The sequence below is a fragment of the Zootermopsis nevadensis genome, unplaced genomic scaffold (assembly GCF_977971745.1).
Source record: "Zootermopsis nevadensis isolate Lab colony 2312 unplaced genomic scaffold, Znev_1.0 Znev_ptg000020l, whole genome shotgun sequence".
Lineage (NCBI taxonomy): Eukaryota > Metazoa > Arthropoda > Insecta > Blattodea > Termopsidae > Zootermopsis > Zootermopsis nevadensis.
Window position 1 is genome coordinate 6,551,065 of NW_028259152.1, and position 25,106 is coordinate 6,576,170.

Here is a 25,106-nt window from a genome sequence, read left to right on the forward strand (position 1 = left end):
ATGTGGTATATTTTGGTACAGAAGAACTGGCAAAGACGTGAAATGATGTTACTGTTGTGACTAACATTTAAGGGTCCATTATATTGTATTAGTGGTGCTGTGACATTCACAGGAAATATGTACAGAGTATCCTTCAAATGCCTTCTATATAAATGTGTTATTAGTGGCAACAGTGGGGATCGAACCACGGACTTTTGAGTGCTAGTGGTTGACGTAAAAACCTAGCATTCGAAAGGTCCCGCTTTCGATCAGACTGTTGTTACTAATAATACAAAAGTGTCAATATAGTGACAACCAGTCACCTGAAGATGGGAGTAGAGCCAACTCCCTAAACGTCGTACATATCAAATACACTTTAGACAGTGGACAATGCCCAACGTAGGTTTCTTATAACTACCTAAGAATATGAGTAGTTAGACATACAGCAGACGGTGAAGGTTGTTTCCAGCAGCGTATCAGTGTGTGACTAAAATGTGTGTGAAGTTCTGATAACAGTTATTTATCAGAGCTACTCCTTTGTAAAATTAATTATGGCTACTTAGAACTTATCCTGTTGCGTTTAAAAATTAGGCCTGTCCGAATAAAAACATTAAATAAAATTAAATTTATTTAACTCATGATAGGCTACACTGCGCCAACAGTTTGGCTGGTCTTCATAATATGTCACAGTATTATTTTTTATTATTTGAACCATATATAGAAAAATGAAGATTAAAATATACAAAATTATAATTAAACCTGCTGTTTTGTATGGATTATTCACCCGATTGTAATAGGAGGGTGAAATAATTGCATAACTAGGAACGTTATAAGTTGCACACTCCAGAAAAGACAAAAATTGTAATGTAGGAAATCCGAACCATGGTCTTTTAGCCCATAGACAGTTTGACTTCTGATCTTGTTTTCCTGGCTGAGTAAGCATATATATATGCTTCTTGTCCAAACTGCAAGTCAGATATCCATGATACACGTGTACTCTTATTTCAGAGAAATATGCGTTTCGAGTGTCCTTACTTTTTTCCCCACTTCTCTCCGTTATTTCTTCTTTTCTCCAACAGACCATTAATATATTATATATGTTTTTATTTCTTTCTGCTTACAACAGAATTGTTCTAAGACACATGGCAGGAAGCAATACGGAACAAAATAATGTACATCGAAAACAAAACAAATGAAAGTGAAATTCTTCCGTAAAATTCCTGTTTTTACATTAGTTTTCCCTGTTCCACCCATTAAATGTAATTTTACATCGTTTTAATTCCACATTATCGGCAAAAGATAAAGTTTACGGTAGGTTAGGTTTAGTTTCTTAATCCATATTATTTTCTGTATATGTCGCTTAGATTAAACTTCAAAATTGTTATCAGTAAAGCGACATATATTGTTTATCAATGCTTAGCTCTGATATACGCCAGCCCATAGCAAGATTCTCCTCTGATTTACCCGTTAGGTTGTATATGTGCTATTTATAACTGTGGTGTATTGTCATGCCAAGATCTCAGCTGATTTAACCCCAGGAATGCCCGTCCTCGTACTTAACTATCTGTCCTATCAGTATGCAACAGTTTTGTGTTGCGAAATATCTACGGCAGGGATCGCCAAACATATTTTCATGGGCATTTTCATGCCCTCGGAAAGGTTTATAGTTTCCCGCTAATTTTTGTAAATATTCATAATAATTTATTGATTAATCACATATGATCGTAAAACACTTAGCGATTTCCATGTCAGTTGCATCTCAACTGAGGCAGCTGTCGTGGCCAACTTAAAGTTACTCTCTCTACAAAGTCCCACACTGACTGAGAAAAAATACAAAAACTTCATACTAACTTATGCTTCGTTCTAGATCGGAACCGAATGCAAGGTAGGCTCCTTTCCAATATTTTGAATCTTGTGAGTAACGCATGCATGTCTACACATGTCAGTTACTGTCCGTTTTCTTAAGGTGAGATTAATTTAGTGCAAAGGTTGCACCGGATCGTGTGCCTCTAATGGCGACTGTAAGTGTACGTTCAAACCCTGACGCGGGAATGTGTCCATCACCAAAACAGATGCATCTTTGCTATGCATTAGGAAGGCGCTCCCGTAGGAATTAAACGGGGCTGGACCGGCATTGTGACCTTATGCCTCAATCTGACGCTATCCGAGCTACGCAACAGCTGAGTGATGCTCTGGTGAAGGCATACGCATTGTTATTCTTGTCTCCACAGTTTAGGGGATTAATGTCTGTTCCTGTCTGAAAGTCCTCTGGAATTTCGACGTTTGTGTGTGAAAAGATTTGTGCCTTGGAATATTATACTTCTTCAGTCGGGTCGCCACTAAAATACAGTTTTAAATATAAATGACAAATTATTTAAACTATGACGGAAATAAATACTTCACTCGTATTGACATCCGACCGTTGCCTTATGTGAAAATATATTTTCTTGTTACTTCATTCAACGCCCCCGGAAATAGTACACACATCTGTTCCGGCGCATTACATTGGGCTATTTGCGTTTCGAGAACTGGGTGTGTCTTTTAAACACAGTTTTATTCGAACAGCTATCCGATTATAAAGATTTTGGTTGATTAATGGCTTCCCATTCTGTTCGCTTGCTGCCAGAATTGTTTTTGACTTCACGTCTATAGAATACGCAAATAAAATTTAGAAGCAGTATACTCAGAAAGTCCGCACCAGATGTAATTGTTACGCCGTCATTATTTGATCGATTAAATTCTGAGAACGACTTTTACGCCGCACTTGATGCAGTGATTGCATAACCAACGCAAACTCTACAGATCATGGTTTATAGCAACAGAGCGAACGAGGTGGCATCTGAGTGTTCGTTACATAAGCGTTCTTAAATTACGGGCACGAGGAAATGACGTAGACAAATTTTTTTACCAAAATCTCTTACTCTCAAACAGCACATTAGTAATTTATTACGCTTACACAATAAATAAACAGTGGTGCAATCGTTCGAGAGTGTTTAATCTCTGTTACGCGAAGAGCTTATTAACATAAATTCTGTATCAATTTAAATCACTAACAAATTACATATTTTATCTAGTTCGCGTAGAGAATTTCAAGAACAGGCAGTTAAGTCTCATCCAGCACAGTTCACGACGAAGGCGCTTTTAGTTTGTCTGTTGTGTTTACAAAGAGCCAGTTAAGCAAAGTACGACTGTATTAGCTGTTTCCAGAATTAGGTTACGCATGTCCCTTGGGCCGGACTCCTAGTCCCTCCAGCTAACATCAACTGTCGTGTCGTTGCACCGCTTCAAAAGTAGAGATGGTTAACGTGGTAGCCATTCAACAGGGAAAAATTGGCCAGAACTCACACGAGCGCGGATAGAGCAGTAAAATGGAGTCATTGATGTGTTAGATATCTTCAGGGGTTTTGGAAAGTCACCTTAAATTGATTGATGTTCCGTAAAACAAATAGTTTATTTTAGGTCTTTCTTTATCGAAGGAAGAAGGAGAATAAGTAGAATCAGGGCCTTAACCAGAATATTATTGTTCTATTTTGAATTCTTGTATACAGAAGGAAGAATTGTTTGTGTTGCCTTCAAAGACAGGTATGAACCTAATGGGATTACATTGTATTGAAAATATAAAGAGGACCAAGTACCAACCCTGAATTCTCGTCACCGATTTCCGGTAGAACTAGCACAGACTTCCATTTATTAAAATCTTGTGCTCCTAGTATCATATTTATTAATGAGAATTCATAATCAAACAATAACTTGCATTTGCCTGCTGGGCTCGTCACATGACCTAATCGTTCTCAAATCTGAAATATCTTATAAATTTAAAGCTGTAAGTGTTTCACACACTAGCCTTGTTGTTGATGCTTCTTTTTCGTAGAAAAATTCATTATTTGAGAACAAATTGTGTATATATTAAATTTGTTTTGCGATTATCTCGTCACTATGTTGACTTGTACACAGTATTTACACAGACGCTGTATGTATTCTGAGTTACTAATATCGCAGTTAAATAAACCACAGCAAATAAACGCATTATTTGTAAATATATTTATAATGTATCTTCATACAAAATGTTACTTCCTAGCTCCAATGGACAAATGAAAATTAATTGCGACGACAGCGCTGTTTTACACTCTACAGAGAAAATCATTTAAAATGTAGCATGTCTTTCGAAGGTCATTAGTATACGTTATTTTGATATTATGTATTAAGCAGAGGTAATGCCCCTCCCAGTTTTAAAATTGGCGCGTCAGCCATGTTATTATTGATTATGGGAAATTACAATGTAGGACGTTGGAGTGACCTCCAGTGGTCTAGTATCCATACTGAATTTCGTGAAAATCGGTGAATTGGTTTAGTGGTTGAAAGGAAAATACACACACAAACAGCCTGGCACGTTCATTAGACTCTTCTTTTCCTTTAAATAAATAAAGTGTTCTATAAAGCTGCAGCCAAATAGACCTGATATAACGTCAGCTAGAATTTGTGGTTGAGAAACATTGTCGCAGTAGATCAGAACAACATGTACATTATGTCACGGGCAAAGTGTGGACAGTGAACACGAGCAGCTGTTGAAACAGTCGCCAAATCTCCAGTAACTGCAGTATTTGTATTTAGGAAATTTGTCGCAGTACTGATAAATTGCATTGCCTGTCTGTTCGGAGTCTGTATGGGGACATCTTGTTGAAATGAAATTATTATCTTAAGAATGTTATTTGATTAGGCCTGCTGTTGCAAACAGGTTCGCATATTGCCCAGTAATTTTCTTCAGCGAAATCTGTCGTTAATTCTTTAATGCGATTCACATTAATTCCTACTACTTTTCATCAACGAAACGCGTGCCAGTTCCTGGTTTGAAGTTCTTAAGCTGAAAAGTTGTTCACACTGCCATTTCAAGACGGGATTTTTGATATCAGAAAACTGTTTTTTATCGTACAAAGTGAAGTATTACTAAAAATGTACTCGGGCCCCTCATATCACGTCAGCGGGCTTTAGTTTGAGAACCCCTGATTTAGACGATGGGATGAGGAGCCGATCTGGCACACAACATTAGATAAGGACAGAATGTTGGCAAGTAGGAAGAAACCTCCACCTCAACCATTCCACGTCCAATCTCGCTGTTTTAAAGTTAGTAACGTGGGCGATTACAAGTTAACCAACTGCCACCATGGAATACAGTCCTTTATGAGAAAATGAACAAGGAAGTGTCCTCTTTTATCTAATCCGTAGCAGGTAGGTTCATTATATGTTCACTAGATCCCGCTACTGGACCCAGTTCTGAGCCAATTGAATCCAGTCCACACCTTTTACCTTTGCGATCTATTCTTTTAACATCCTCTCATTCACAAACTTTTCCAAGGTAACATTTTTATTTCCGGTTTGTCGACACACGTATATAAGTTATAACACACAGGTCAGGGACCTCCAACCTCTCTTGGCTGACGGACGACGACGAAGAGCTTATAATTTATAGCGGACACGCACCGTCAGAAGCTACATAAAAATGTAAATTGGAATAATTATACTGAAATTGAGTCTTGCATCTGCACTACCAACTGGCTCAGGAGGAACTGTCGCGAGAGTGTGACAAATACAATTAAAATGTTAAACATTTGGAACTCCTTGTGCATATTTCAAAATTCTCGCCGGCGCCACACGATCAGGGTGCCCGCCGGCAAACTGTTGGCGATCCCTGCCATAAGCCTGTTTTTCCTCTTAGTTAAAAAATGTAGGCTAAAAATGTATCTGTCGATGACGTAGCTCACTACTTGTGCACAATAGTTTGAGTAGTTTGTATTCAGCGCAGAAAGACATATTTGAATGAATTTGTCTTCCGATCCAAGGGGCGATAAGGTGGTAGATACTGCTTTGTTTCGTAATAAGCGCGTGCCGAATTTGAATCATCACCAGGGTTTGGCTAACCTGAGTTGTGTTTGCCAGTTCTCACAGTCACTTCACTATAATCGCATCTTAATGTCTAGGATAATGATGTATGCTTTTTATTGTATTAATGTCTTTAAATTACATGTGAAATACAAGTAAAGAAGTTGGTGCTCTGTTAATAAAATCCAGTGGTAAATAACATGCATTTAAAGTACATATATGTTTCTTTTAAGTTCTGTTTCCACATTTACGTACAATTTAATTGGTATTTTAGAAGCGACAGATTGTCTTGGGGCCCATGGGACTATATATAGATCGAGTAAGATTGTTTAAATTATTCGCGAACCTTCGGAAACCAGTTTTTGATGTTCGATATTTTGCTCGTTTGATGACTCATTCAGAAGTGTGTTATTCTAGGAATCTTTCCGTTATATTTCACTGCGGTTTGTGACTATTTTAAACCTTAGAGCACTGCAGCTAAGACGTTACTAACTCAGTTATCAGCACAAAGTTTGCAGATCTACGCATCGAGATTTAGAAAACGCCAGCGTCTGCTGCTATCTAGCAGGTTACTTTTGAACTGCTAACATACTGGCAGTCGCTGTTTTACATCGCTGAATCGTCGTCATTGACTGAACATAGTTTTTTTACTCTAGGTCTACATTATAATCGGCCATAACTTTTAGTCTGCATAAAGCTCAAATAGTTGTTCATAATTTTTTTAAAAAAGCGGCTTGTACAAAACATTAGAATATGATATAAAATACAGAGGCGTATATCTCATTGGCACTTTTATTGCAAACACATTTACGTTTGATGAATATTCAACGAACAATTTCTTTCTCTGTGCAGTGCGACTTCTGCAGTTGTAGTAACCTAGTAAAAGTAAACTTATGGCCATACCTAAAGAAATAGCTGCTATTTATTTACAACTTGGGATTACATTCCACCAACACGCTACAAAATTATTTGTACAACTATACAAATGTTACTCAATTCTCAATACGAGATGCCATGGCAGTAGTTTCGGCGAAGAAATTTTTCGAGCAGATAGACGGATTGACGTACAATATACAAATTCTTTCAGCAGTTTGTCAGTCGTCGACATAGCTGTTACACACAGGCTGGCACTGACATCACATTATAAAATTGTCTCGTTACGAACTTTGTCTTTTGATTCTGCTTAGGTAACTCGGAATTGGCAATGAGATTTTGTTGTATCAGTGGTTGAGAGTTGCCTTGTCTTTTCATTCCGTGTGATTCCATTTGCAAGCTCTGACTTAACCTCACATGAAACTTCATAGCCATACAAGAATATACATTAAATTACGAAATTGTCCATCATATATGAGAAATTTGTTTCCAGTGGTTCGATTTTCGCGGAAGTTCGTAATATCATAGCCTAAAAATCCTGATACCTGAAACTGAAGGTTGGTTCAGGTAGATAACTACACTGACAGGCATTTTCACTTCGCTTGTAGGATTTTACAGAAGGGAGAAAGAAAGAAAGAAAGAAAGAAAGAAAGAAAGAAAGAAAGAAAGAAAGAAAGAAAGAAAGAAGGGGAAACCGATCGGAAGAAGACAAGAAGAGAGAGAAAAGAATAGAAATTAAATAAACAGAAAATTGAGGAAAAAAGAGAGAGACGTAAATAAATGTTTATGAAAAGAGTCCAGTAGCTGAGATTTCACGCTTTCTAGCGGAAGTATTTGCTGGAAGTGCGCACAAGTCTGAGGACAGGCAACAAACAGCAACTGTGTGCAAGAAGCAAGTGTAGAACATCGCTGCAGAGGTTTCCCGTCACACAAACTTTGAACTACGACATACAGACGGCAGTTGTGGACTATTTTAGTCTCTGTTCTAGCTGACGTCTTGTGTGCACAGGTAAACCATAAGCAAAAGCGTCCGACGAAAGTCCGAGTTTAATAATATGAAGAGGGTAAAGGACCTGAACAATCGTCGTACGTCTGCGCCATTTTCTGCTCACGATGCTTAGAGCGGAAGAAGCGTAAATATCCCTGTCACGTGTTCTTAAAGGAAAAGAACAAATAGGCCATTTTGAAGTAACGTACTCGGGCAATATTTGTTGCCAAAGAAGGAAAAGGCAGATAACAGAGGGTACTGCATAACAGGGAACTTTATAATTCATGTAGCGCACCAAAAATTGTTGTCGTCAAATCAAGAATGTTTTACGTTGGTACGGAGCACATAATGAGAACAGAATGTGACATTCGAGGTTCTCACGGCGAAGATGTCTCTGTGGGTTTTAGCGCCATGTTAACTTGTAGGTAGATAACAAAGTGTAGGAGGACACAGTGTCTCCATCTTCAGAGACGAAACCAGTTGTTACTCAAAATGTCTCATTCACGCTAGAATTAATCTTCTGTAAGGGGCTTAGCATGACACGGTCCACAATACTCTACAAGTCTGCTGATGCCTGTGTGTCGTTCACTTACCTAAGGATGCATTTTAGCAATTGTTATTCTATTTTACTCTTTTTATATTTGAAATATATTCTTGTAAATATTTTTATCTGTACAACTCAAATGTTTATAAGGTATTTCTTGACTATGTAATGCAGAACTCAGCGTCGAGCCACCATTAACAAAATTCAAAACAGCAGCACTTCTTGAAACAAAATATTGTTATTTGTTACCATTTAAAATATATTTATTGCTAATGAATCAATACATTCGTTTTCTGTACATTTGCCTAGATCGTGTATTGTGACGATAAATAAAAACCGTCCTTAGCTGCGTAGTGTGCGTTCAGGACGAGGGATAAAAGGAGATAAGAATGCAAAGGTATTAAACAATTTATTTAACTAAGTTTACACATTTGTTTGTTTAAAAATTGTGCTTATAGTACATTAAACAATGAAAATTTGTTGGTACTGAACGGCGCAAAAATAACGCAGTCTGTTTTTCCAGAGACATTAGAACGAAAGAGAATGAACATCGTATTCGGACAAAGTAGATGAGTTGTTCAAAACTCAACCAGACGTTAATTTGGTTCATTTCAACAACAGCTCTCCGTATTTCAATAGGAACTGGAAGGTACACACCTTTTGGCCGATTTTTAAGCTGTCTTCACTACAGAAATAGCTCCATGTAAGCAGTAAATACTCTACAGTCGTTGGAGATGATGCGTTGGAATGCTTTTTCGTCTCTGTTCGTAGCCATTCCGCTTTTCCTCGCTCGAGACAGACAAAAATATCCGTTCACGGACTCGGGTTCGGGACTGGGGCAAGCCGAGTGGCAGTCGGTGTGAGGCTTTGGCAGGAGGCGGTGTCGAGGTGTGAGACATGTGAGGTTCTGATTGGATTTCAAGTGCGGTGAACTTACATCCTTTTCACACGGAAGCGCTGGCATGGGTAGCCAATGCTGCAAGTGCCAGTCGTCCAACAATAAGCCAACCTCATCCTCCTCTACGTCATCGTATTTAGGGGAACCACTGTAGGTCCTTTCTCCTTTCAGTTCTGTCGCCTTTAGTTTTAAAACAGTGAGTGATGGTCAAGTGTTGTTGCTTACGAATGTGAAATTTTTGTATCTATAACAATCTGTCTGCAGAGAGACTGTCACGTGCCTCGTGGTCTGCTTCTGGCGTAATATGTTTCACATTTTGTATTTAGGCTCTGTTGGTTTTGCAGCATTGCGAGATGTACTAAGGTAATGGCAAGATGTCTGAAGTTTCGCGTGAAATGTAGTACTGTATGTTTGAGCATGCCCAAAGTTGCCAGTCGTTTTCCTCAGGAAACAAGCACCAGTTCTTATAATGTAGAAACATGTTATCAGATAACCCAAGCGAAATAACATTTGAAAATATTCACTTCGGTAATGTGTTAACACCTGTTCCTTTCCGTGATGTAACGTTGCTGTGTGTTAACAGTTTCATGTTTAGGTATAGGTATATAGCCATTTTGAAATATCAAGATGGCTGTCTTCTGGATTGTTATGCCGTGTAGTCTGATAGAAATGTACCTACGTTTTAGAGGTTCTTGCTGCCTCCATCATCAGGGCAGTGGGTTCTCATCGCTCTGCTCTCTGACAAATACAAAATATACACAATTTTTAGGCGTCTACATTCATGCATAGGGGCAAAACAACAGAACTCAAAGTTTTTATGAAGGCATGAAGATTAGAACCGACGTTTGACTCAGTGGGTCTAGTCTGACTTATATCAAGGACGTACCCAGTTCAAAATTCAGTTTGGTTTCCAATCTCTTGATTGAAGTTTCTCGTGGTCATCGACATTCTCCCCAGATGAATACCGGGAGATTGTTTTTAAATAGGCTACGACTCCCGCACCTTAGTTGCTAACCTCCAAAGATCTTTGTCCGATCTCGTTTCGACCGTCGAACTTGAATCGTTAGCACTTTTGTTTAATATTTGGGATGTTACGATTTCGAGTCTCGGCACGGGATCCGGCTGTGCTGACAGGTTGTTCGTAGCTGTAATCAGTTACTTCAGGCAAATTCTGAAATAACACCTTAAAATATTCCGTTAATTGTTCCTTCCGTATTCCTCAGAATTTATTATTTATACTGTGCTTAAAGAACTTTGTTATATTAACAAAAGTCAGTGAGCCAGTTACATGTTTGGATGCCGTTCGAATCTAAGAAATCTCTGCAGTTGAAACAGCATTGAAGTACTCAGAGTCAGTGGCCTTTTATTTTGCTCCATTGTTAAATACCAGATATCTCGTGAAAATCAATGTAAATTAACAGACATGTCTGATGAGTAGGCTTTACAGCAGCACAGATGTCAGAAGGCCAGTTTTCCAAGATTGTGAACGTTTTAATTTTCCGAGCGGTGGTAGAAACAAATGTAGATTTGTTTCTTAATTGTCAATTCAGTTGATTTTGTTTGAAACAGAGAAATGACAGCAACATCTTCAAGTTACCAGTGTGTCACCATTAAAAGTATTTGACATTTAGCCGTTTTGGGCTGGTTTGTGACGCGTGTTAAGGATTTAAGTTTACAGTTTATTGTACTAAGTTAGTAAATAGTGCTGAATTTTGTATAAACGATTTATATTCTCACTTTAAACTAAAGCTTGGCAATCTTGCAGCTTCGCAACATATGATAGATCTGTGAAGAAATCGATTTATTCTTACGCGTACGTGAAATATGTGATCAATGTTCAGTGTTCTTTTTTCAGATGGGTACCACGCTGTTCTCTTTTAAAATGAAAATGATTCCTACAGTTATTTCTTTATACGATAAGAATGTTGCTGAAGATATTCTTACGGGTGTTTTATTAAAAATAAGGTATATGTGTTTTGCTATGCCCTTCACTGTCCGTGCGTTTAGTTTCGCTCTGAATTGGGAACAATTACGTCATGTGCCAGTAACGGGTGAAGGGTGATCTAATTAAATATTTGGAACCAGTCCACCATGCTGAAAAGAGAGTAGTGACGTTTCTTATTACGTTGACTAGTGGGCAGAAATCATTTTAAAAACAAATGCGTGGCGTAGAGATTCTTTGAAAGTTTATAAGTTCCTTTGCAGAAAGGAACGATAACAGAGTATCTTGCCGGAGAAGCACCTGAACTTAGCCCATCTAACCACACAACAGTTTCACACTTAAATTAATCATTTAGCTGAACCAAACAGAAAAATCACTGCATGTACTGTGTAAAGGAAGGTGAAGCTTTGCGTTGCTGGTGCCAAATTTACCTCAACTTCTCTTACCAATTCCGCAGTGGCGGCGCGGTCTGAGGCGTGGGCCTTGTGCCGCTTGGTTGCTCGGACCGTGGGTTCGAATCCCACTCAAGCCATGGATGTCTGTGTTGTGCTGTCCTGTGTACAGGTAGAGGCCTTGCGACGGGCCGATCGCTCGTCTAAGGAGTTCTACCGAATGTCTAATAGATCGAGCCAACGAAAAGTTGGGACCCGCAGTGCTCTTATTACTGCACATTTGAAGGCAGATTTTCATTATTTGACATATATGTGTTTCTTTTCAGACAGACACAAAAGATACTAATTTCTTATGTGATACGGCTTTTTAATTATGGTTTCTTGTTCTTCACAGATGTAAATAATTAATAATAAGTAGTTTCGCAAAGAAAATAAATGTTTTATCTTATGTACGCATATTTCTCTCGGTTCCGGGAGCATAATTTTTGGTATTCGAGGTGAAAAAATAAATTTCGCTGTTCCTGAACGTGTGTTGCAATGATCCCTACCTAGTCAAAGTATTCAGAAGGATATATACTGATCATAGTGTGTTTTTTCACCATTCTATTGTGTACTATTCAGTCCATGCGGGAATTTTGGTGGACAAAGTGGTACTGGAACAGGATTTTATCCGAGTCCTTCGACTTTCCTCTGTCAGTACCATTCCACCTTGCTCCAAATTCACTCATGTACAATCTGGAGAATGGACAAAGGGTTTGTTACAGACCCAGTTCCCCAAAGACATAATCTCACTCCATAGCAACAATATTGGACGTTGTTGTGAGAGTAAAAACCATGTGCACATCTTCAGGTCACAGGCTGTCGTACGGACAGATATTTAATTTGTTTTATTTTCGATGTTAATGATAGTGAAAATCGAACCCTAAATCACTTGAATACTAGGGTTACCCATTGTAACTATTTTATTTGACAATGATAACTCTTGTACATTTGTCCATAATTATAGAAATAAGTTGGCTTACAAATTTCAGACACTTAATATTCATTACAGTAGGAAGAAGGCAAATCTGCAGGTAGGAATACCGAAGAAGTAAATCACATAGTTGACAAATATATTATCGAATGCTTTTAAACTTTGCGCCGTGAGATTGTTATGTTGGTACCCAACTCCAGTGAAAGATGGCGTGTTTTGATAGCGCTGGTTTCAAGCGTTGTGTGAAAGAGTACGTTTTCTGGTGTTTCTGTTGATTTCACAATCACAGTTTGTAAACACTGTCTGCCTAAGAAGAGTTTTGATCGGTTTATTGAAATACATCCAATGAATACTTTAGAAGTAAGCGATAATTAACAATAATTGCTTGGATCAGTGTTTCTAGAGTATGGCTTGGAAAACAAGTGCAGCCAACGTTGAGTTAAATTACACACCAGGTTTGTGCGTGAACTCTGTACGCTTATGGCAACACGTTTCGATATGTCCGCAGGAGGCGTGGCGATCAGGAGTTGGTGGGTGAACGCTACCGCGTGTCAGAAAACAACAACACAGTGCTGCTCAACCTACACCATGTGACGAGAGACGACGTCGGCCACTACTCGCTTACAGCAAAGAATTCTGCTGGGGAAGCTCGTCGCGCTATTGAAATCAAAGTTGAAGACGCCACGTCAGATGTCCCCGTGTTCCTCAGGCGACTCAGCGATCTTGCTGTGAAGGTGGGCACTCGAACTCGTTTCCTGGTCGAGATTCGCAGCTCGTCTGAAGTGAAGGTGAGTGGCATGTGTCACCTTTTGATGTAGCTACTTATAAAAGGAATTAGAGGTGAACATATTGCACTTCGATAACAGGAAATTCCGGTGGTGGAATAAATATAATGTAGCGTAAGGAATGTAAGAAAGAAATTAGCTGTTACAATATTATTCAGTTATTATATCCGCTTATCTTACAGTGCCAGTATCAAGGTGGCGCTATTTTCTTGTGTCATAGATTTCGTCTTCATCTCTGGAATAAAAAATCAAGAAAAGGAGTTAATTCATAAAATGTAGTATTTATAACATAAATTGTACATACAAGATTCGTTGAAAGAAACCCTTGTTTCTTTAAGTAAAATTAATTGTAGATGCAATGTAGGCCTATCTGTACGCTTGTACCGAAATTGGAGGTACGCGTTTTCCTTTCTGTTGTCATCGTTAATCATACACGCAGTGATTAACAACATGTAGATTGCATGAGGAAAACTATTTTATCCAGCTCAAAATTTGTTTGGGATTAAAGTTACGGAACTTAAATTGATACGTAATTTACATTGGTTTAAAACCATAATTTTATTGTGCATGTAACTGTATGATGTTTTTAATAATATACGTTTCTATTCTTGTTTGTGATGATAAGTTGTACGCCATTTAACGATGGCTGAAGCGGTTATGTGGCGTCGAAGGAAATATAGGAATGATAATGAAAGTTGCTTTAGGAGTAATGTAGAGGAATGGGTCTAGGCCTTTCCTTGGCAGTCTTGGCGTTCATTTCGAAGAAAACAGGAAAGCTTAAGAACATTTCATGACAAGCGGTTCTCTATCGTAAAATTGAAACGACTACTTCATAGAAAAAGGAACGCCTGGCACGTTGAATGTGATTGAACCCTCTTCAGTTTGTTTCTTAAGCCGTTGTGAGATGGGGCAACCAGATTCGTGGGTCAGAACATTGCAGACTAACGAGTTCCGCGGAAAAGAGAAGTTGGGGCCCCATCTTCAGCCAGTTGAAACAAATTCACGCTCTATTCGCGTATAATTTTTGGCTCACATTTTTGGATTTTAGCAGATGTGGATTGTCAGTATTTATGTAAGTTTCTAAAGAGTTAATTTACGAACTCAGTGGTTAATAATCTTTCTTGAAAAGTGACCAGTAAATGGTGTGACAAGAAATACAGAATTAAGATAGCTGTTTCCCTAAATATAGCACCATGTAGTCTGGTAGTAACTGACGGACGTTTCAGAGGTTTGTCACACTGATGATGGAGACAGCAAACTCCTCTGAAACGACGTTTAATATCCATCTACTTGACTACACGGTGCTACATCCCAGAATACAGCCGTCTTCATACTCATCGCCGTGAAACCTTCAGATCTCACCAATTACAATATATATTTTTTTGTTTAATATAATACATGAGCTTGTCAGGTGTTTATAAAGGGTCGCAGATGGCATTTGCTCGTTTATCCAGACAAGGTACGTTATGAAAATGTTTAAGTCTCTGATACAGGTTTAAACGGCTGGTCCCATTTTAAACTGTAATGTCAACAATCGACTGTTGAGTGTGAGGAAACACGTGATCATGACCAAACTTTTCAGCCATGCACATGATAAAGTGGGAATGCAGTTCTTTTAAACGTTATGGGGCTCTGTATTTGCCGTGATGACAGATCGTATGGTATTCTACATCCTGTACTTGAGCAATGTGACGTCATTGGATCTGCTCTTTTTATAGTCTGAGCGTCCGCGCTTTTTGTTACGTTGTTCAACGAAGTTCGAATGAAGGTACATACATGAGTTTCTTGGACCTTGTCACCAACGCACTTTATATTGGAAAATCGTCGCACTTGCAGATCAGCGAATCCGCACTTTGCAATTAATTCCACTGAGCATGGAATCCTTCATCTCATCTGGCCAGGAAATTAATTCGCTTATCATACAGCCTGAAAGTCCGTCACCATCGGAAGATGAATCCAGTCCACACGTTGATGACTTACCGTATTTATTTACGACCATTTCATACGTATTATCCTCCCACCGACGGTTAGGACTCCCAAGTGGCTTTCCGTTCATGTTTCTCATTTCTCTTATGTTTGCTACCCTTAGTTTGATCATGCTGATATCACTATATCTGGCAAAGAGTACAAATTATTAAGCTCGTTATGTAAATTCCTCTATTATTCTGTTACAACCTCCCTCTAAGAACCAAATACTCTCCTTAACCATTCGCTCTCAGACACCATGGAGCTTTATTCTCTCTTAAGGTGATGTTCTGAGTCTCCCCCCCCCACCCAGTCAGAACAATAGATTATCGTTTTGTGTATGTTTATGATAATATGGTAGACACTGGGCTGAACTGTGGCAAGCATTCCTCCAACTTAAAGGTTTTTTTCTTCTTCGTGGATGTAAATTTGATTTGTTACCGTTGTTCCTGTACTTCCTGCATGTTTGTTTAGCTTCCTCATGAGGTCATGATAGATGTGAGATACAGGTGACTTTCTCTCTGTATGCAGGGGATTCCTTTCCTGTGAATTGCCGCGTATGATAGAAACTGGTAAAACGGGAAACGTGTAACGATCGTCTTTTGATGTTACACTTCTCTGATAAGTCTGGTAACAGGTTTCAAAATTTGGCAGCAGATGGAATATTGATGCTGCTTGTGATACTGAAATAAACCCGTGGATATGTGAAAACGCGGACATCAAAAACGCGTATAACGAGGGTCATCCGTAATACTTCGAGAGGATAGTTTACCGAGGCAATGTTTTTACCAGGCGCCCCAGCAGTAGTGAGTAACACCTGACTGTGACCTCAGGTTTCATGGCACCGAAATGACGAACGCGTGCTGGAGGGCGAGAGGTTCCACTTCGTGCACGAGGGCAACTTCTTCTGCGTGGACGTGGCTCCCGTCGTGGTTGAGGATGGTGGGCGCTGGACCTGCATGGCGGAAGGTGCCGGTGGAAGAGCTTCATGTTCCTCAAACCTCAACGTCTTGGGTGAGTCAAAACCTACAACGTTCAATCTCGCATTTAACCGAACATGGCGTTTGCTTCATTCTGTGAACATACTGGGTTGAATCTCGGATCCCCTAAGCATGCTATTTGCTGTATGTGCGCAAGCGCGCGAACGTTCAAGCCAGTCAATCCGCAGAGTGAAGGAAAACACGTACAGACTGTTAAGTGAATTAATAAGCAGGTGAATCCCGCATCTCGTACAACAAAACACAAGTACTGTGACGTATTTCTTTTAATATGCTACAGGATGAGCCTTCTGCCTCCTGTTCAAGCGGCTGTCTTGCTCTTTCGATGAACTGTCTCATTCTCCCACTGAGAAGAATGCCACTAATTTCTCTGTAATCTTAGCTGAAGAAATGCAGATACGTTGAAGAGGGCATAAGATAAAGCCCTAAAACGACTGCCTCTTTTATGGCGGCACACTGGTCGAGTAATTTGTACACACATATTGTGCGGTTTCTATATGCAGAATCTGATATATTGACCCCTATGTAGCATAAATACATATTACTGTCACAGTGCCGAAGGCGTACAAGGCCCCCGAGTTCCTGGAGGAGCTACAGGCCCTGCTGACAGAACAGGGCACTGTGTCTCTGGAGTGTAAGGTGGTTGGCGTGCCCACCCCCGTGCTGCACTGGTACAAGGATGGGAAGGAGATCAAGGCAGGGGACGTGTTCGCACTGACAGCCAACCCCGATGACCCAACATCTCTCGGCACTTACACCTGCGAAGCTGTAAACTGCATGGGCAAGGCGTACTCATCCTCCAGAGTGCACGTGGTGGGAAAGGGGAGCCGTGAGGGTTCACTAAAACCAGCTGACAGGTCAGGAATTACTTGTATGTCTTCTAGTTACTGTAGTCATTTGTAATGGATGTGTGCTGAGTCCCAGCTGATCTAAGATCAGATAAGCACAACAAATTTGTGTCTAATGTTACTGTAACACACCCAAATTCTTATTCTGGGAATGGAGCAAGTAGTTGGATTGCTGTTGATTGATCCAGTTGTTTAATATCTAACCCAATCAGTCTCCCTAGTACCAGAGACAGAGTTTCTACTAACTGCTGTTTTGATTCCAGATATCTGTATAATACAACAGTACTTCAAAAAACAAATAAGTTTTTAATGTTTTATATCTTGTAGTATGAAACCTGTAGGACCCCCTCCAGTATTCAAGAACGAGTTACGTAATGAGAAAATAAAGATTGGGGACACGACGACACTGGCCTGCCAAGGTAAGGATTATCTGCATCATAAAATAATAAGTAACTGCATTGAGCAGAGTTGCTCTGTCACCCTATTTATTTAAATTATTTCAGTATTATCTTTTCAGGATTTTTTCTGACTAAAGTTTTCTGTACATTTCTCATCTCTTGTCCATTTTATGCTCTGTGATTTGGTCACATTTATTTATTTGGTGAAAAATATAAATGAGAAGCCACTTCGTATGTTTTATTATTGTTAATGTACAGTGCTCCTCTTGCTTCCAGCCAAGTATTCTTCTCTCTCAAGCTAGAGACCAGGTTTTATACCCATACAAAAGCTAGTAAAATTATAGTTCTGTACCTTACATTACACAAGAGAGGCATTCCTTGTTCAAGCATACCCATAAGGTTAAGATTCTTGTGCCTGAAGACAGTAACAAAACTGGTTTCTAACACAGCATTTTAAAAACTATTTTGATTAATATATTTTAAGAAGTTGTAACTAATTGTGATACACCTTTTGTCATAAACATTCAAGAGATGGTAGTGTTTTGTTTTCCTAACCTCAAAGTCTGTACTGTGCAGTTTCTGTGCCACCCTGGCCACAAAGCATTACATGGTACAATAAGGAGGGACGGGTGGAGGAGAGTGAGAAATATCACGTTATGGCAGATGGACTCGGTGGCTACATGATTGAGATCAACCATGCCGAAGTGGTGGATGAAGGCGAATGGAAATGTGTGGCCACCAGCAATGAGGGTGTCAAAGGGATCTCCACATGTTCTATATTCATGACATGTAAGAGACATAAAGTCGTAATTACTACTATTATTACTTCTTGCCACTACAACTCAGTTCTAGCATTTGCAGTTTTCCAAAGCAGTAAATCTCCTTGAGTGTGAGATGAAGTTATCTCCTGCTGCTACTAGCATTACTGCTGTACTAGATATCTGGATCTGTGGTTTGAAACTCATGTTATTAAAATTTATGCACGAAGTAAATTAGTAACATTGCACAGTTTGCATAATATTTAATGAAAATATGGTGTACTTGTCTTCAGCGACTTCTGCACTATCACATGAATTTATAAGTAATGTTGTAGTTTATGAAGTATGATATGGTTTCCCATCAGATCCAAAGAACTACCGAAAGCCTCGTTTTCTGGAGAGTCTGAAGGCAATCCTGACTGATGAGGGTTTGGTGTCCTTTGAGTGCAAAGTTGTGGGCTTTCCAACACCTCAGCTTCGATGGTTCAAGGATGGACAGGAACTGAAACCAGGAGATGTATACCAGCTGACAGGCACCAACTCATTGGGTAAGCAGCCAGCTATTAACCAATGGATTTCAGTCCTTCAAAAGAAACTAACAGTCACTCAGTAGGTAAAGAAATTTCTCTTATGGAACATGAAAGTTTATTATCATGTTTAAAAAGCCCAGCATTTAATCCTGTCCTGAGCCATATGAATCCAGTCCACACACACTCATAACATATTTATTTTAAGTTACACTTAAATATTATCCTCCCATCTGTGCCTAGTTTTCCCAGGTTGTCTCAGGTGGTTTTCTAACCAAACATTTTTATGCATTTCTGATCCCTTTCATGTGTGCTATGTGTTACTTTTTGATTTGACCATTCTAATAAAACTTGAGGAATGGTATGTTAGGAGGCATAATTACAGATGGTGGATAATATTAATATACATTTTGAAAAAAGGAACTGAAGTTATGGACTCAATTTAACTAACTTTGTATATGGTCCATTGTCAAAATTTTGTGAACAGCATAGTGACATTTTTCACCAGGTGAGTAAGTATAAATTTTTCAGTTAACATGCCATATGTCCAACTTGCCTATATATCCTAACAGAGAAAGTCTTAATGTCAAGAATTTATCTGGCTGCATGACTGTGTGTTCCAATGTTATCACTCAGTGAAGACACCTTCACAAATGCAAGCATAAAACAGCACTGATATATTCCAGTGTCCTGGCGACTATATTATCGGTACTATGACTTAAGCACCATAAATGGAAAGGAGTAATGCTGAAAGTCTGGTACTGAGACTTTTGTCAGCTGTGTCATGTTATAAGCAGAGTACTATCTTTAGGTTCATACTCTTGCATTGCAAAGAATTGCATGGGAGAAGCAAGCAGTTCTGCAGAGCTCACAGTGGAGGACATCCACAACCAGCTCAATGAGGAGGAGAGACTACAACTGTTCTCAACAAACCAACCACCAAAGTTTATCATGGGCCTCAAGAGCTGTGAAGCAAAGATCACAGAAGACTTCAGGTTTACTGTCCAAGGTGGGTTAGTGATGCAGAATTGGTAAGTAAGAAATGTGTAGAGGCACTTCATTATATAAATTTAAGCTGTGTCTTGGTATGAACTCTTGCTATTACTGTGTTATATTGAAGTAGGGTAATACCTATATCATGTATTATTCTGGCATGAAAATTAATTATATCAGAAAGGAGTTTTGAAAATGCTGTAAGCATGAATGAATTTAAGGGGAGCTAGATAATGTTTTTGCCTCCTTTGAGAATGCCAGTATAAATTATCAACTCCACATATAGGAATAGTGATGTGGCAGTTCCTGAAGTTCAAACTTCTGTAGTACAATAAACATGGAAGACGCCAGCAGTTACAAGTATAATAGCAGCAAAATAGAAATACTCTGTATGATTTCAGAAAATATAGGAGAATATTATTATGATTTTACTAGGAAGTATTACAATCTATAAATACCACAACAGCATTATCTTTATTACTGGTGGTTACAAAGTCTGTGAGCAGGATGGGTTCTTGTTTCAATAACAAAATCATGTTCATATCAAGTTTATACATCAAATTATGCTCATAAGTAAATGGTTGTATTGCTGCTGTGGAATTTTGTCAATCTGAATTGATTTATGTATATGAAGTCAACTCCAGTGCACTCTTTATTCACATTTATAAATACACTAAACAACTTATAAATAAACTTGAAATAATCTAGCCTGGCATACTTCTTGGTAAAATTATTTTTGTTAAGAGATATAATGTTTATATAGCTGTGACATAGTTGTCAGAATCTTTTTTGTGGAAACTCTATGCATCATGTTTACATTAACATAGAAAAGGCTCGATAAGATATATCCTACCCTTTCAAATCATCAATCCAAGGACTTTTCCTATTCTGGCTTCTTGGTGTTAAATTTTGACAAAAGGTAGGCTTTTTGCAGAAAACATACCTATGTGCAGATAAGTATAAAAATTTAAGTTCTCAGAACCCAGAAACACTTGACCCTGGAATGGCTCACTACTACTCTAGAAGTCTTCTATGAATGTGGTGTGGACCGAGACAAAATGTGTTTCAGTGACTGTCTCCCCTGAACCCTCCATTTCGTGGTATCGAGATGATGAGCAAGTTGAAGAGACCAGCAGATACAGTACATCCCTTGAGGCACTTGGCACCTGTCATTTAAATATCCACTGCCTTGAAATTATCGACCAGGTAAATACAGATTTTAAGTAATGAATAATGATTTTGAACATGAAGCTTTCTGAACCATGTTTCATGCAAAGATGAACATCCTATCCCACCCTACAAAGATATGTAAAGTATGTTTAATGAAAACTGAAGTAAAGGAGCAGCTATTTGATAGTACAAGGAGAAAAAATCATGAACAGCATGCTTGATTTTAAAGATTAAGTTTGTTATGCATCTTATTGACTCCTTGTAAGTTGTACAATAACTAGCATTTAAATGACTTACATAATTCTTTGAATTCTACTGGAAGTTATGAGATTGTTTTGTATCAGTTTGAAAGTCATTTTTATGGAGTTCAAATACACTTAAATAATACCAATAAGAATTTATTCTGTTGCATGGCTTTGAATAAAGGGCTGTTTGTATATTGAGCATCTTATTATTTTATTTATTTTTCAGGCTGAATGGAAATGTGTGGCAACAAACGAATTTGGGCACAGTGTCACATCATGTTTCCTTAAACTGATCATACCAAGACATTTCAAGAAGCCTCGGTTTCTTGAGTGTTTGCGAGCCATACTATCAGAGGAAGGGGCTGTCAATTTGGAGTGCAAGGTGAAATGCAATGGGCTGACCATATTGAAATCTGCTGCAACATTTTGGAGAAATAGGCTGAGTCTAGACAACAGTATTGTATTGTAACTGCATATGCATCTGTTTCAGAATTGAAGAAGTCAAAAATATGTGTTTCTCTTGAGTTTCCTCTTACAACTGTGCTGCTAAGTTTACAAAAAGGATGCTGGGTATTCAGAATGTAAATTAAATCCAAACACCATCAGAGTAATTATCAGACAAGGCAATCTGGGTCTCTAGTCCACACAATGAATACCTAAATCAAGAAAGAGATGCTGCAAATGTGAATGTGTGGTGTGCACTGACAGACGCATGAAATAAATATTCTTTTTACAAGAAGTCCATAGACAGTAATATCTGTTGGACATGACAAAAAATTAAGCTTTCCACATCTTCAGGGATGTGCTGATATCATCTTCCATTGAGATGATGCACCCCAACATTTCAGTAACACCGTGCAGCAGTAATTCAATGACCTGCTTTCAAATAGGAGGGTAGATAGATGTAGACTGATTTCTTTGTCTCCCTGGTCACCCTATATCAATGCAAATTGAAGTAGAGAATATTGTAAACTACAGGTACAGTGACCCAAGATATATCAAATCACAATTGGAAGTTGTTAAATTACAGAATTACAGGTTGAATAGTTGCAAGCTACAAATGGATCATTTTCAAAACTGTACACCTGAAATAAAAATAATACTCTAAATATTGTCATTTGTATGTCACAAATAGTTTTGTTATGCCATCTTTGTTGAGTTCAATAAATACAGTGTTTAACTAACATTGCTTTAAGAAAACACTAAATCAAGACAAGAAAACAAAATATTCTTTTAGTAGAACACTCTGAGAAATACAGATGTGTGTTTATTGTGCAGGTTATTGGAGTTCCTCAGCCAGTGCTGAAGTGGTATAAAGATGGTGAGGAGCTGAAGCCAGGTGATATACATCGCATCATTTCTGGCGAGGATGGCACATGTTGCCTGGGAACATACACTTGTGAAGCATACAACTGCATGGGCACTGTGGCCAGCTCTGCTTCTCTGCTTGGCTTTGAAGGTACATCACCACCTTTAACACCATGGACAAGATGTTCTTGAGAAGTCATTTAAAGTGCATTATTATTATCCATTTTTAACCAAATTTGATATGTGTTGATAAATTCAAGTATAAAATGTAATGATAATCTCAGTATGTTCCTGACATGGACAGTCAAAACAAAATTGAAAGGTGCAATTTTGCAACTTCATTGTGAATATACCAAATCATTAAAAAGAGACTGGAGAAAACTGCATAATGAGGAGCTTCATCAATTTTTCTTCAATTAGGGTGATCAAATCAAGGAGGATTAGCTGAAAGAGCATGTAACATGTATGGGAGACATAAAAAATTAACACAAAATTTAGTTTGAATCTCTTGGAAGAACCTGGTACATGTTGAAGGACAATATTAAAATGGGCCTTTGTATCCAAACATACAGGCTTCAAAGTCAGTCAGGTCAGCACCCAAATGAAGATTTGCTGAATGTACTGTTCTGTTCAAAATTTATTTTGAATGGCGAACATGTGCACACCAGAAACTGACTTCTTTAAAAGAACAGACTTTTGAAGAAATCTGAACCATAGAGGATGTCATGAACATCAGTAGCCAGTTTGAACCTGTCTCTGTTTTGAACAGTTACACTCCATGAAAAGTTCTACAAAAACTTCAAATGTCCCTGATGTTCAAACTTTGACAATTAATAATCATGAGACTTGCCTACCTCCTGTACCAATTACTTGTCTTAAGTAAATTCAGAAAAAACTAAGTACATGTTAGTATCTCGTCATCAGAAGACAGGCGGGCAAAATTATCTTAGGGTGGCTAATAAATCCTTTGAAAGAGTTACAAAGTTCAAATATTTGGGAACAACAATAACAAATCAAAATGATACTTGTGAGGAAGTTAGGAGGAGACTAAATTCCGGAAATGCTTGCTACTTCTCAGTCCAAAATATTTTGTCTTCCCGTCTGATTTCTAAGAACCTGAAAATTAAAGTATACAAAACAATAATCTTGCCTGTTGTTTTGTATGGGTGCGAAACATGGTCTCTCACTCAGAGGGAGGAACACAGATTGCAGGTGTTTGAGAATCGGGTGTTGAGGAGGATATTTGGGCCTAAGAGGGAAGACGATGGGGCGTGGAAAAAACTGCACAATGACGAGCTTAAAAATCTGTACTGCTCCCCCAGTATTGTGAGGGTGATTAAGTCGAGAAGAGTGAGATGGGCGGGACATGTAGCGCGCATGGATGGGACAAGAGGTGTGCACCGGGTACTGGTTGGGAAACCTGAAGGGAAGAGACCGCTGGGGAGACCTAGACGTAGATGGGAGGATAATCTCAGGCGGGATCTATGGGAGATAGTAGTTGAAGGAAACTGGATTTTGTTGGCCCAGGACAGGGTCCGGTGGAGGGCTTTGGTTAATTCGGTGATGAACCTTCGGGTTCGGTAAGCCATCTAGTTAGTTAGTTAGTTAGTAGAGTTTTTACTTACAACATTATATATTGAAGCTAGATGTCTTTCACACGAACTGATCCATATAAATCAGTGTGCTGTAGACAAAATTTTGGTTTATCTAGCATTTCAAGAGAAATTACACAAAACCAAGCCAGTAAGGTGCAGACATTCAAATATTTGCTTAGTGGAAGGAATTGTTTTGTAGTTTGATATAGGAGTGTGAATGCTACATTCTGCATGTGCTTAAAACTAAATGTTTTGTTATTCCTCAATGCAATATGCAACTAAATTAAAGCAATTGTTTTGGTTAATTAGGTTAAGCTCTGTCTAGTAAAAGAACTAGTTTCATTTATGTGTATCTTCAGAACGGTTGATGAAAGGAGCTGCTCAGCAAAACCTGGACCAGGGTGTAGGCCACATGATTGCAAGGAATCCATCCTTGTCAACCATCCATGAAGAGAGGACTTCCCAGATGTACGACACACCTGCCACTGAACTATCTACCACCATGGATGAACGTGCTGAGGTGTCTTTCTCATTTGATGGAAAGGAGGTGTCGGTTTCACTGTATGAGACCCCAGACCTCACAGAAGAGGAGGCACTGCAGGTGGTTGAGATGTATGCTGACCAACTGTCAGAGCACGTGTCAGGTGAGCTTTGCGATTAAACTTACTCCACGAGATAAGATGCAGTTGAATGGACAACTTAAGCACAGTTATAACAGCAATCATGAAGAAATTTAACAGACATGGGTTTATGCATTTTCACTGTTTTAAGTGTGCATATTTCATGAGTCAAGTTTCTGAAATCAATATTATTGCTCTTTAATGCCCTTTGTTTATTTTAACTCTCTGATCACCAGTTTAATTTTGTGACCCTGACCCCTGTACACACTGCCAAGTCTTTATATAGCCTGGCTTTGTTGCTGCTGTTATTACTTTTGTTATTACAGGTCTAGTGTTCCATCCTGGTAGGATACAGATTAATTTAATAAACAAATAAGCAGATAAAAAGCAGCCATTTCTGACAGTGGTCCAGTGATTAGTATCTTAGCCT

At 38.7% G+C, this 25,106-nt stretch overlaps 1 protein-coding gene across 2 annotated transcripts in view; it reads left to right on the forward strand.

The window, feature by feature from the left end:
• Positions 1-25,106, forward strand: part of LOC110827701 (uncharacterized) — a 145,403-nt gene that overhangs the window by 2,308 nt on the left and 117,989 nt on the right. For both annotated transcript variants that reach the window (XM_087352165.1, XM_087352164.1), the window contains exons 3-13: positions 12,975-13,254; positions 16,050-16,230; positions 16,768-17,071; positions 17,390-17,481; positions 18,037-18,249; positions 18,584-18,766; positions 19,557-19,754; positions 20,808-20,944; positions 21,380-21,535; positions 22,432-22,612; positions 24,416-24,700. In XM_087352165.1, coding sequence (XP_087208291.1) covers positions 12,975-13,254; positions 16,050-16,230; positions 16,768-17,071; positions 17,390-17,481; positions 18,037-18,249; positions 18,584-18,766; positions 19,557-19,754; positions 20,808-20,944; positions 21,380-21,535; positions 22,432-22,612; positions 24,416-24,700 — 2,210 coding nt within the window. The remainder of the gene's footprint in view (positions 1-12,974; positions 13,255-16,049; positions 16,231-16,767; positions 17,072-17,389; positions 17,482-18,036; positions 18,250-18,583; positions 18,767-19,556; positions 19,755-20,807; positions 20,945-21,379; positions 21,536-22,431; positions 22,613-24,415; positions 24,701-25,106) is intronic.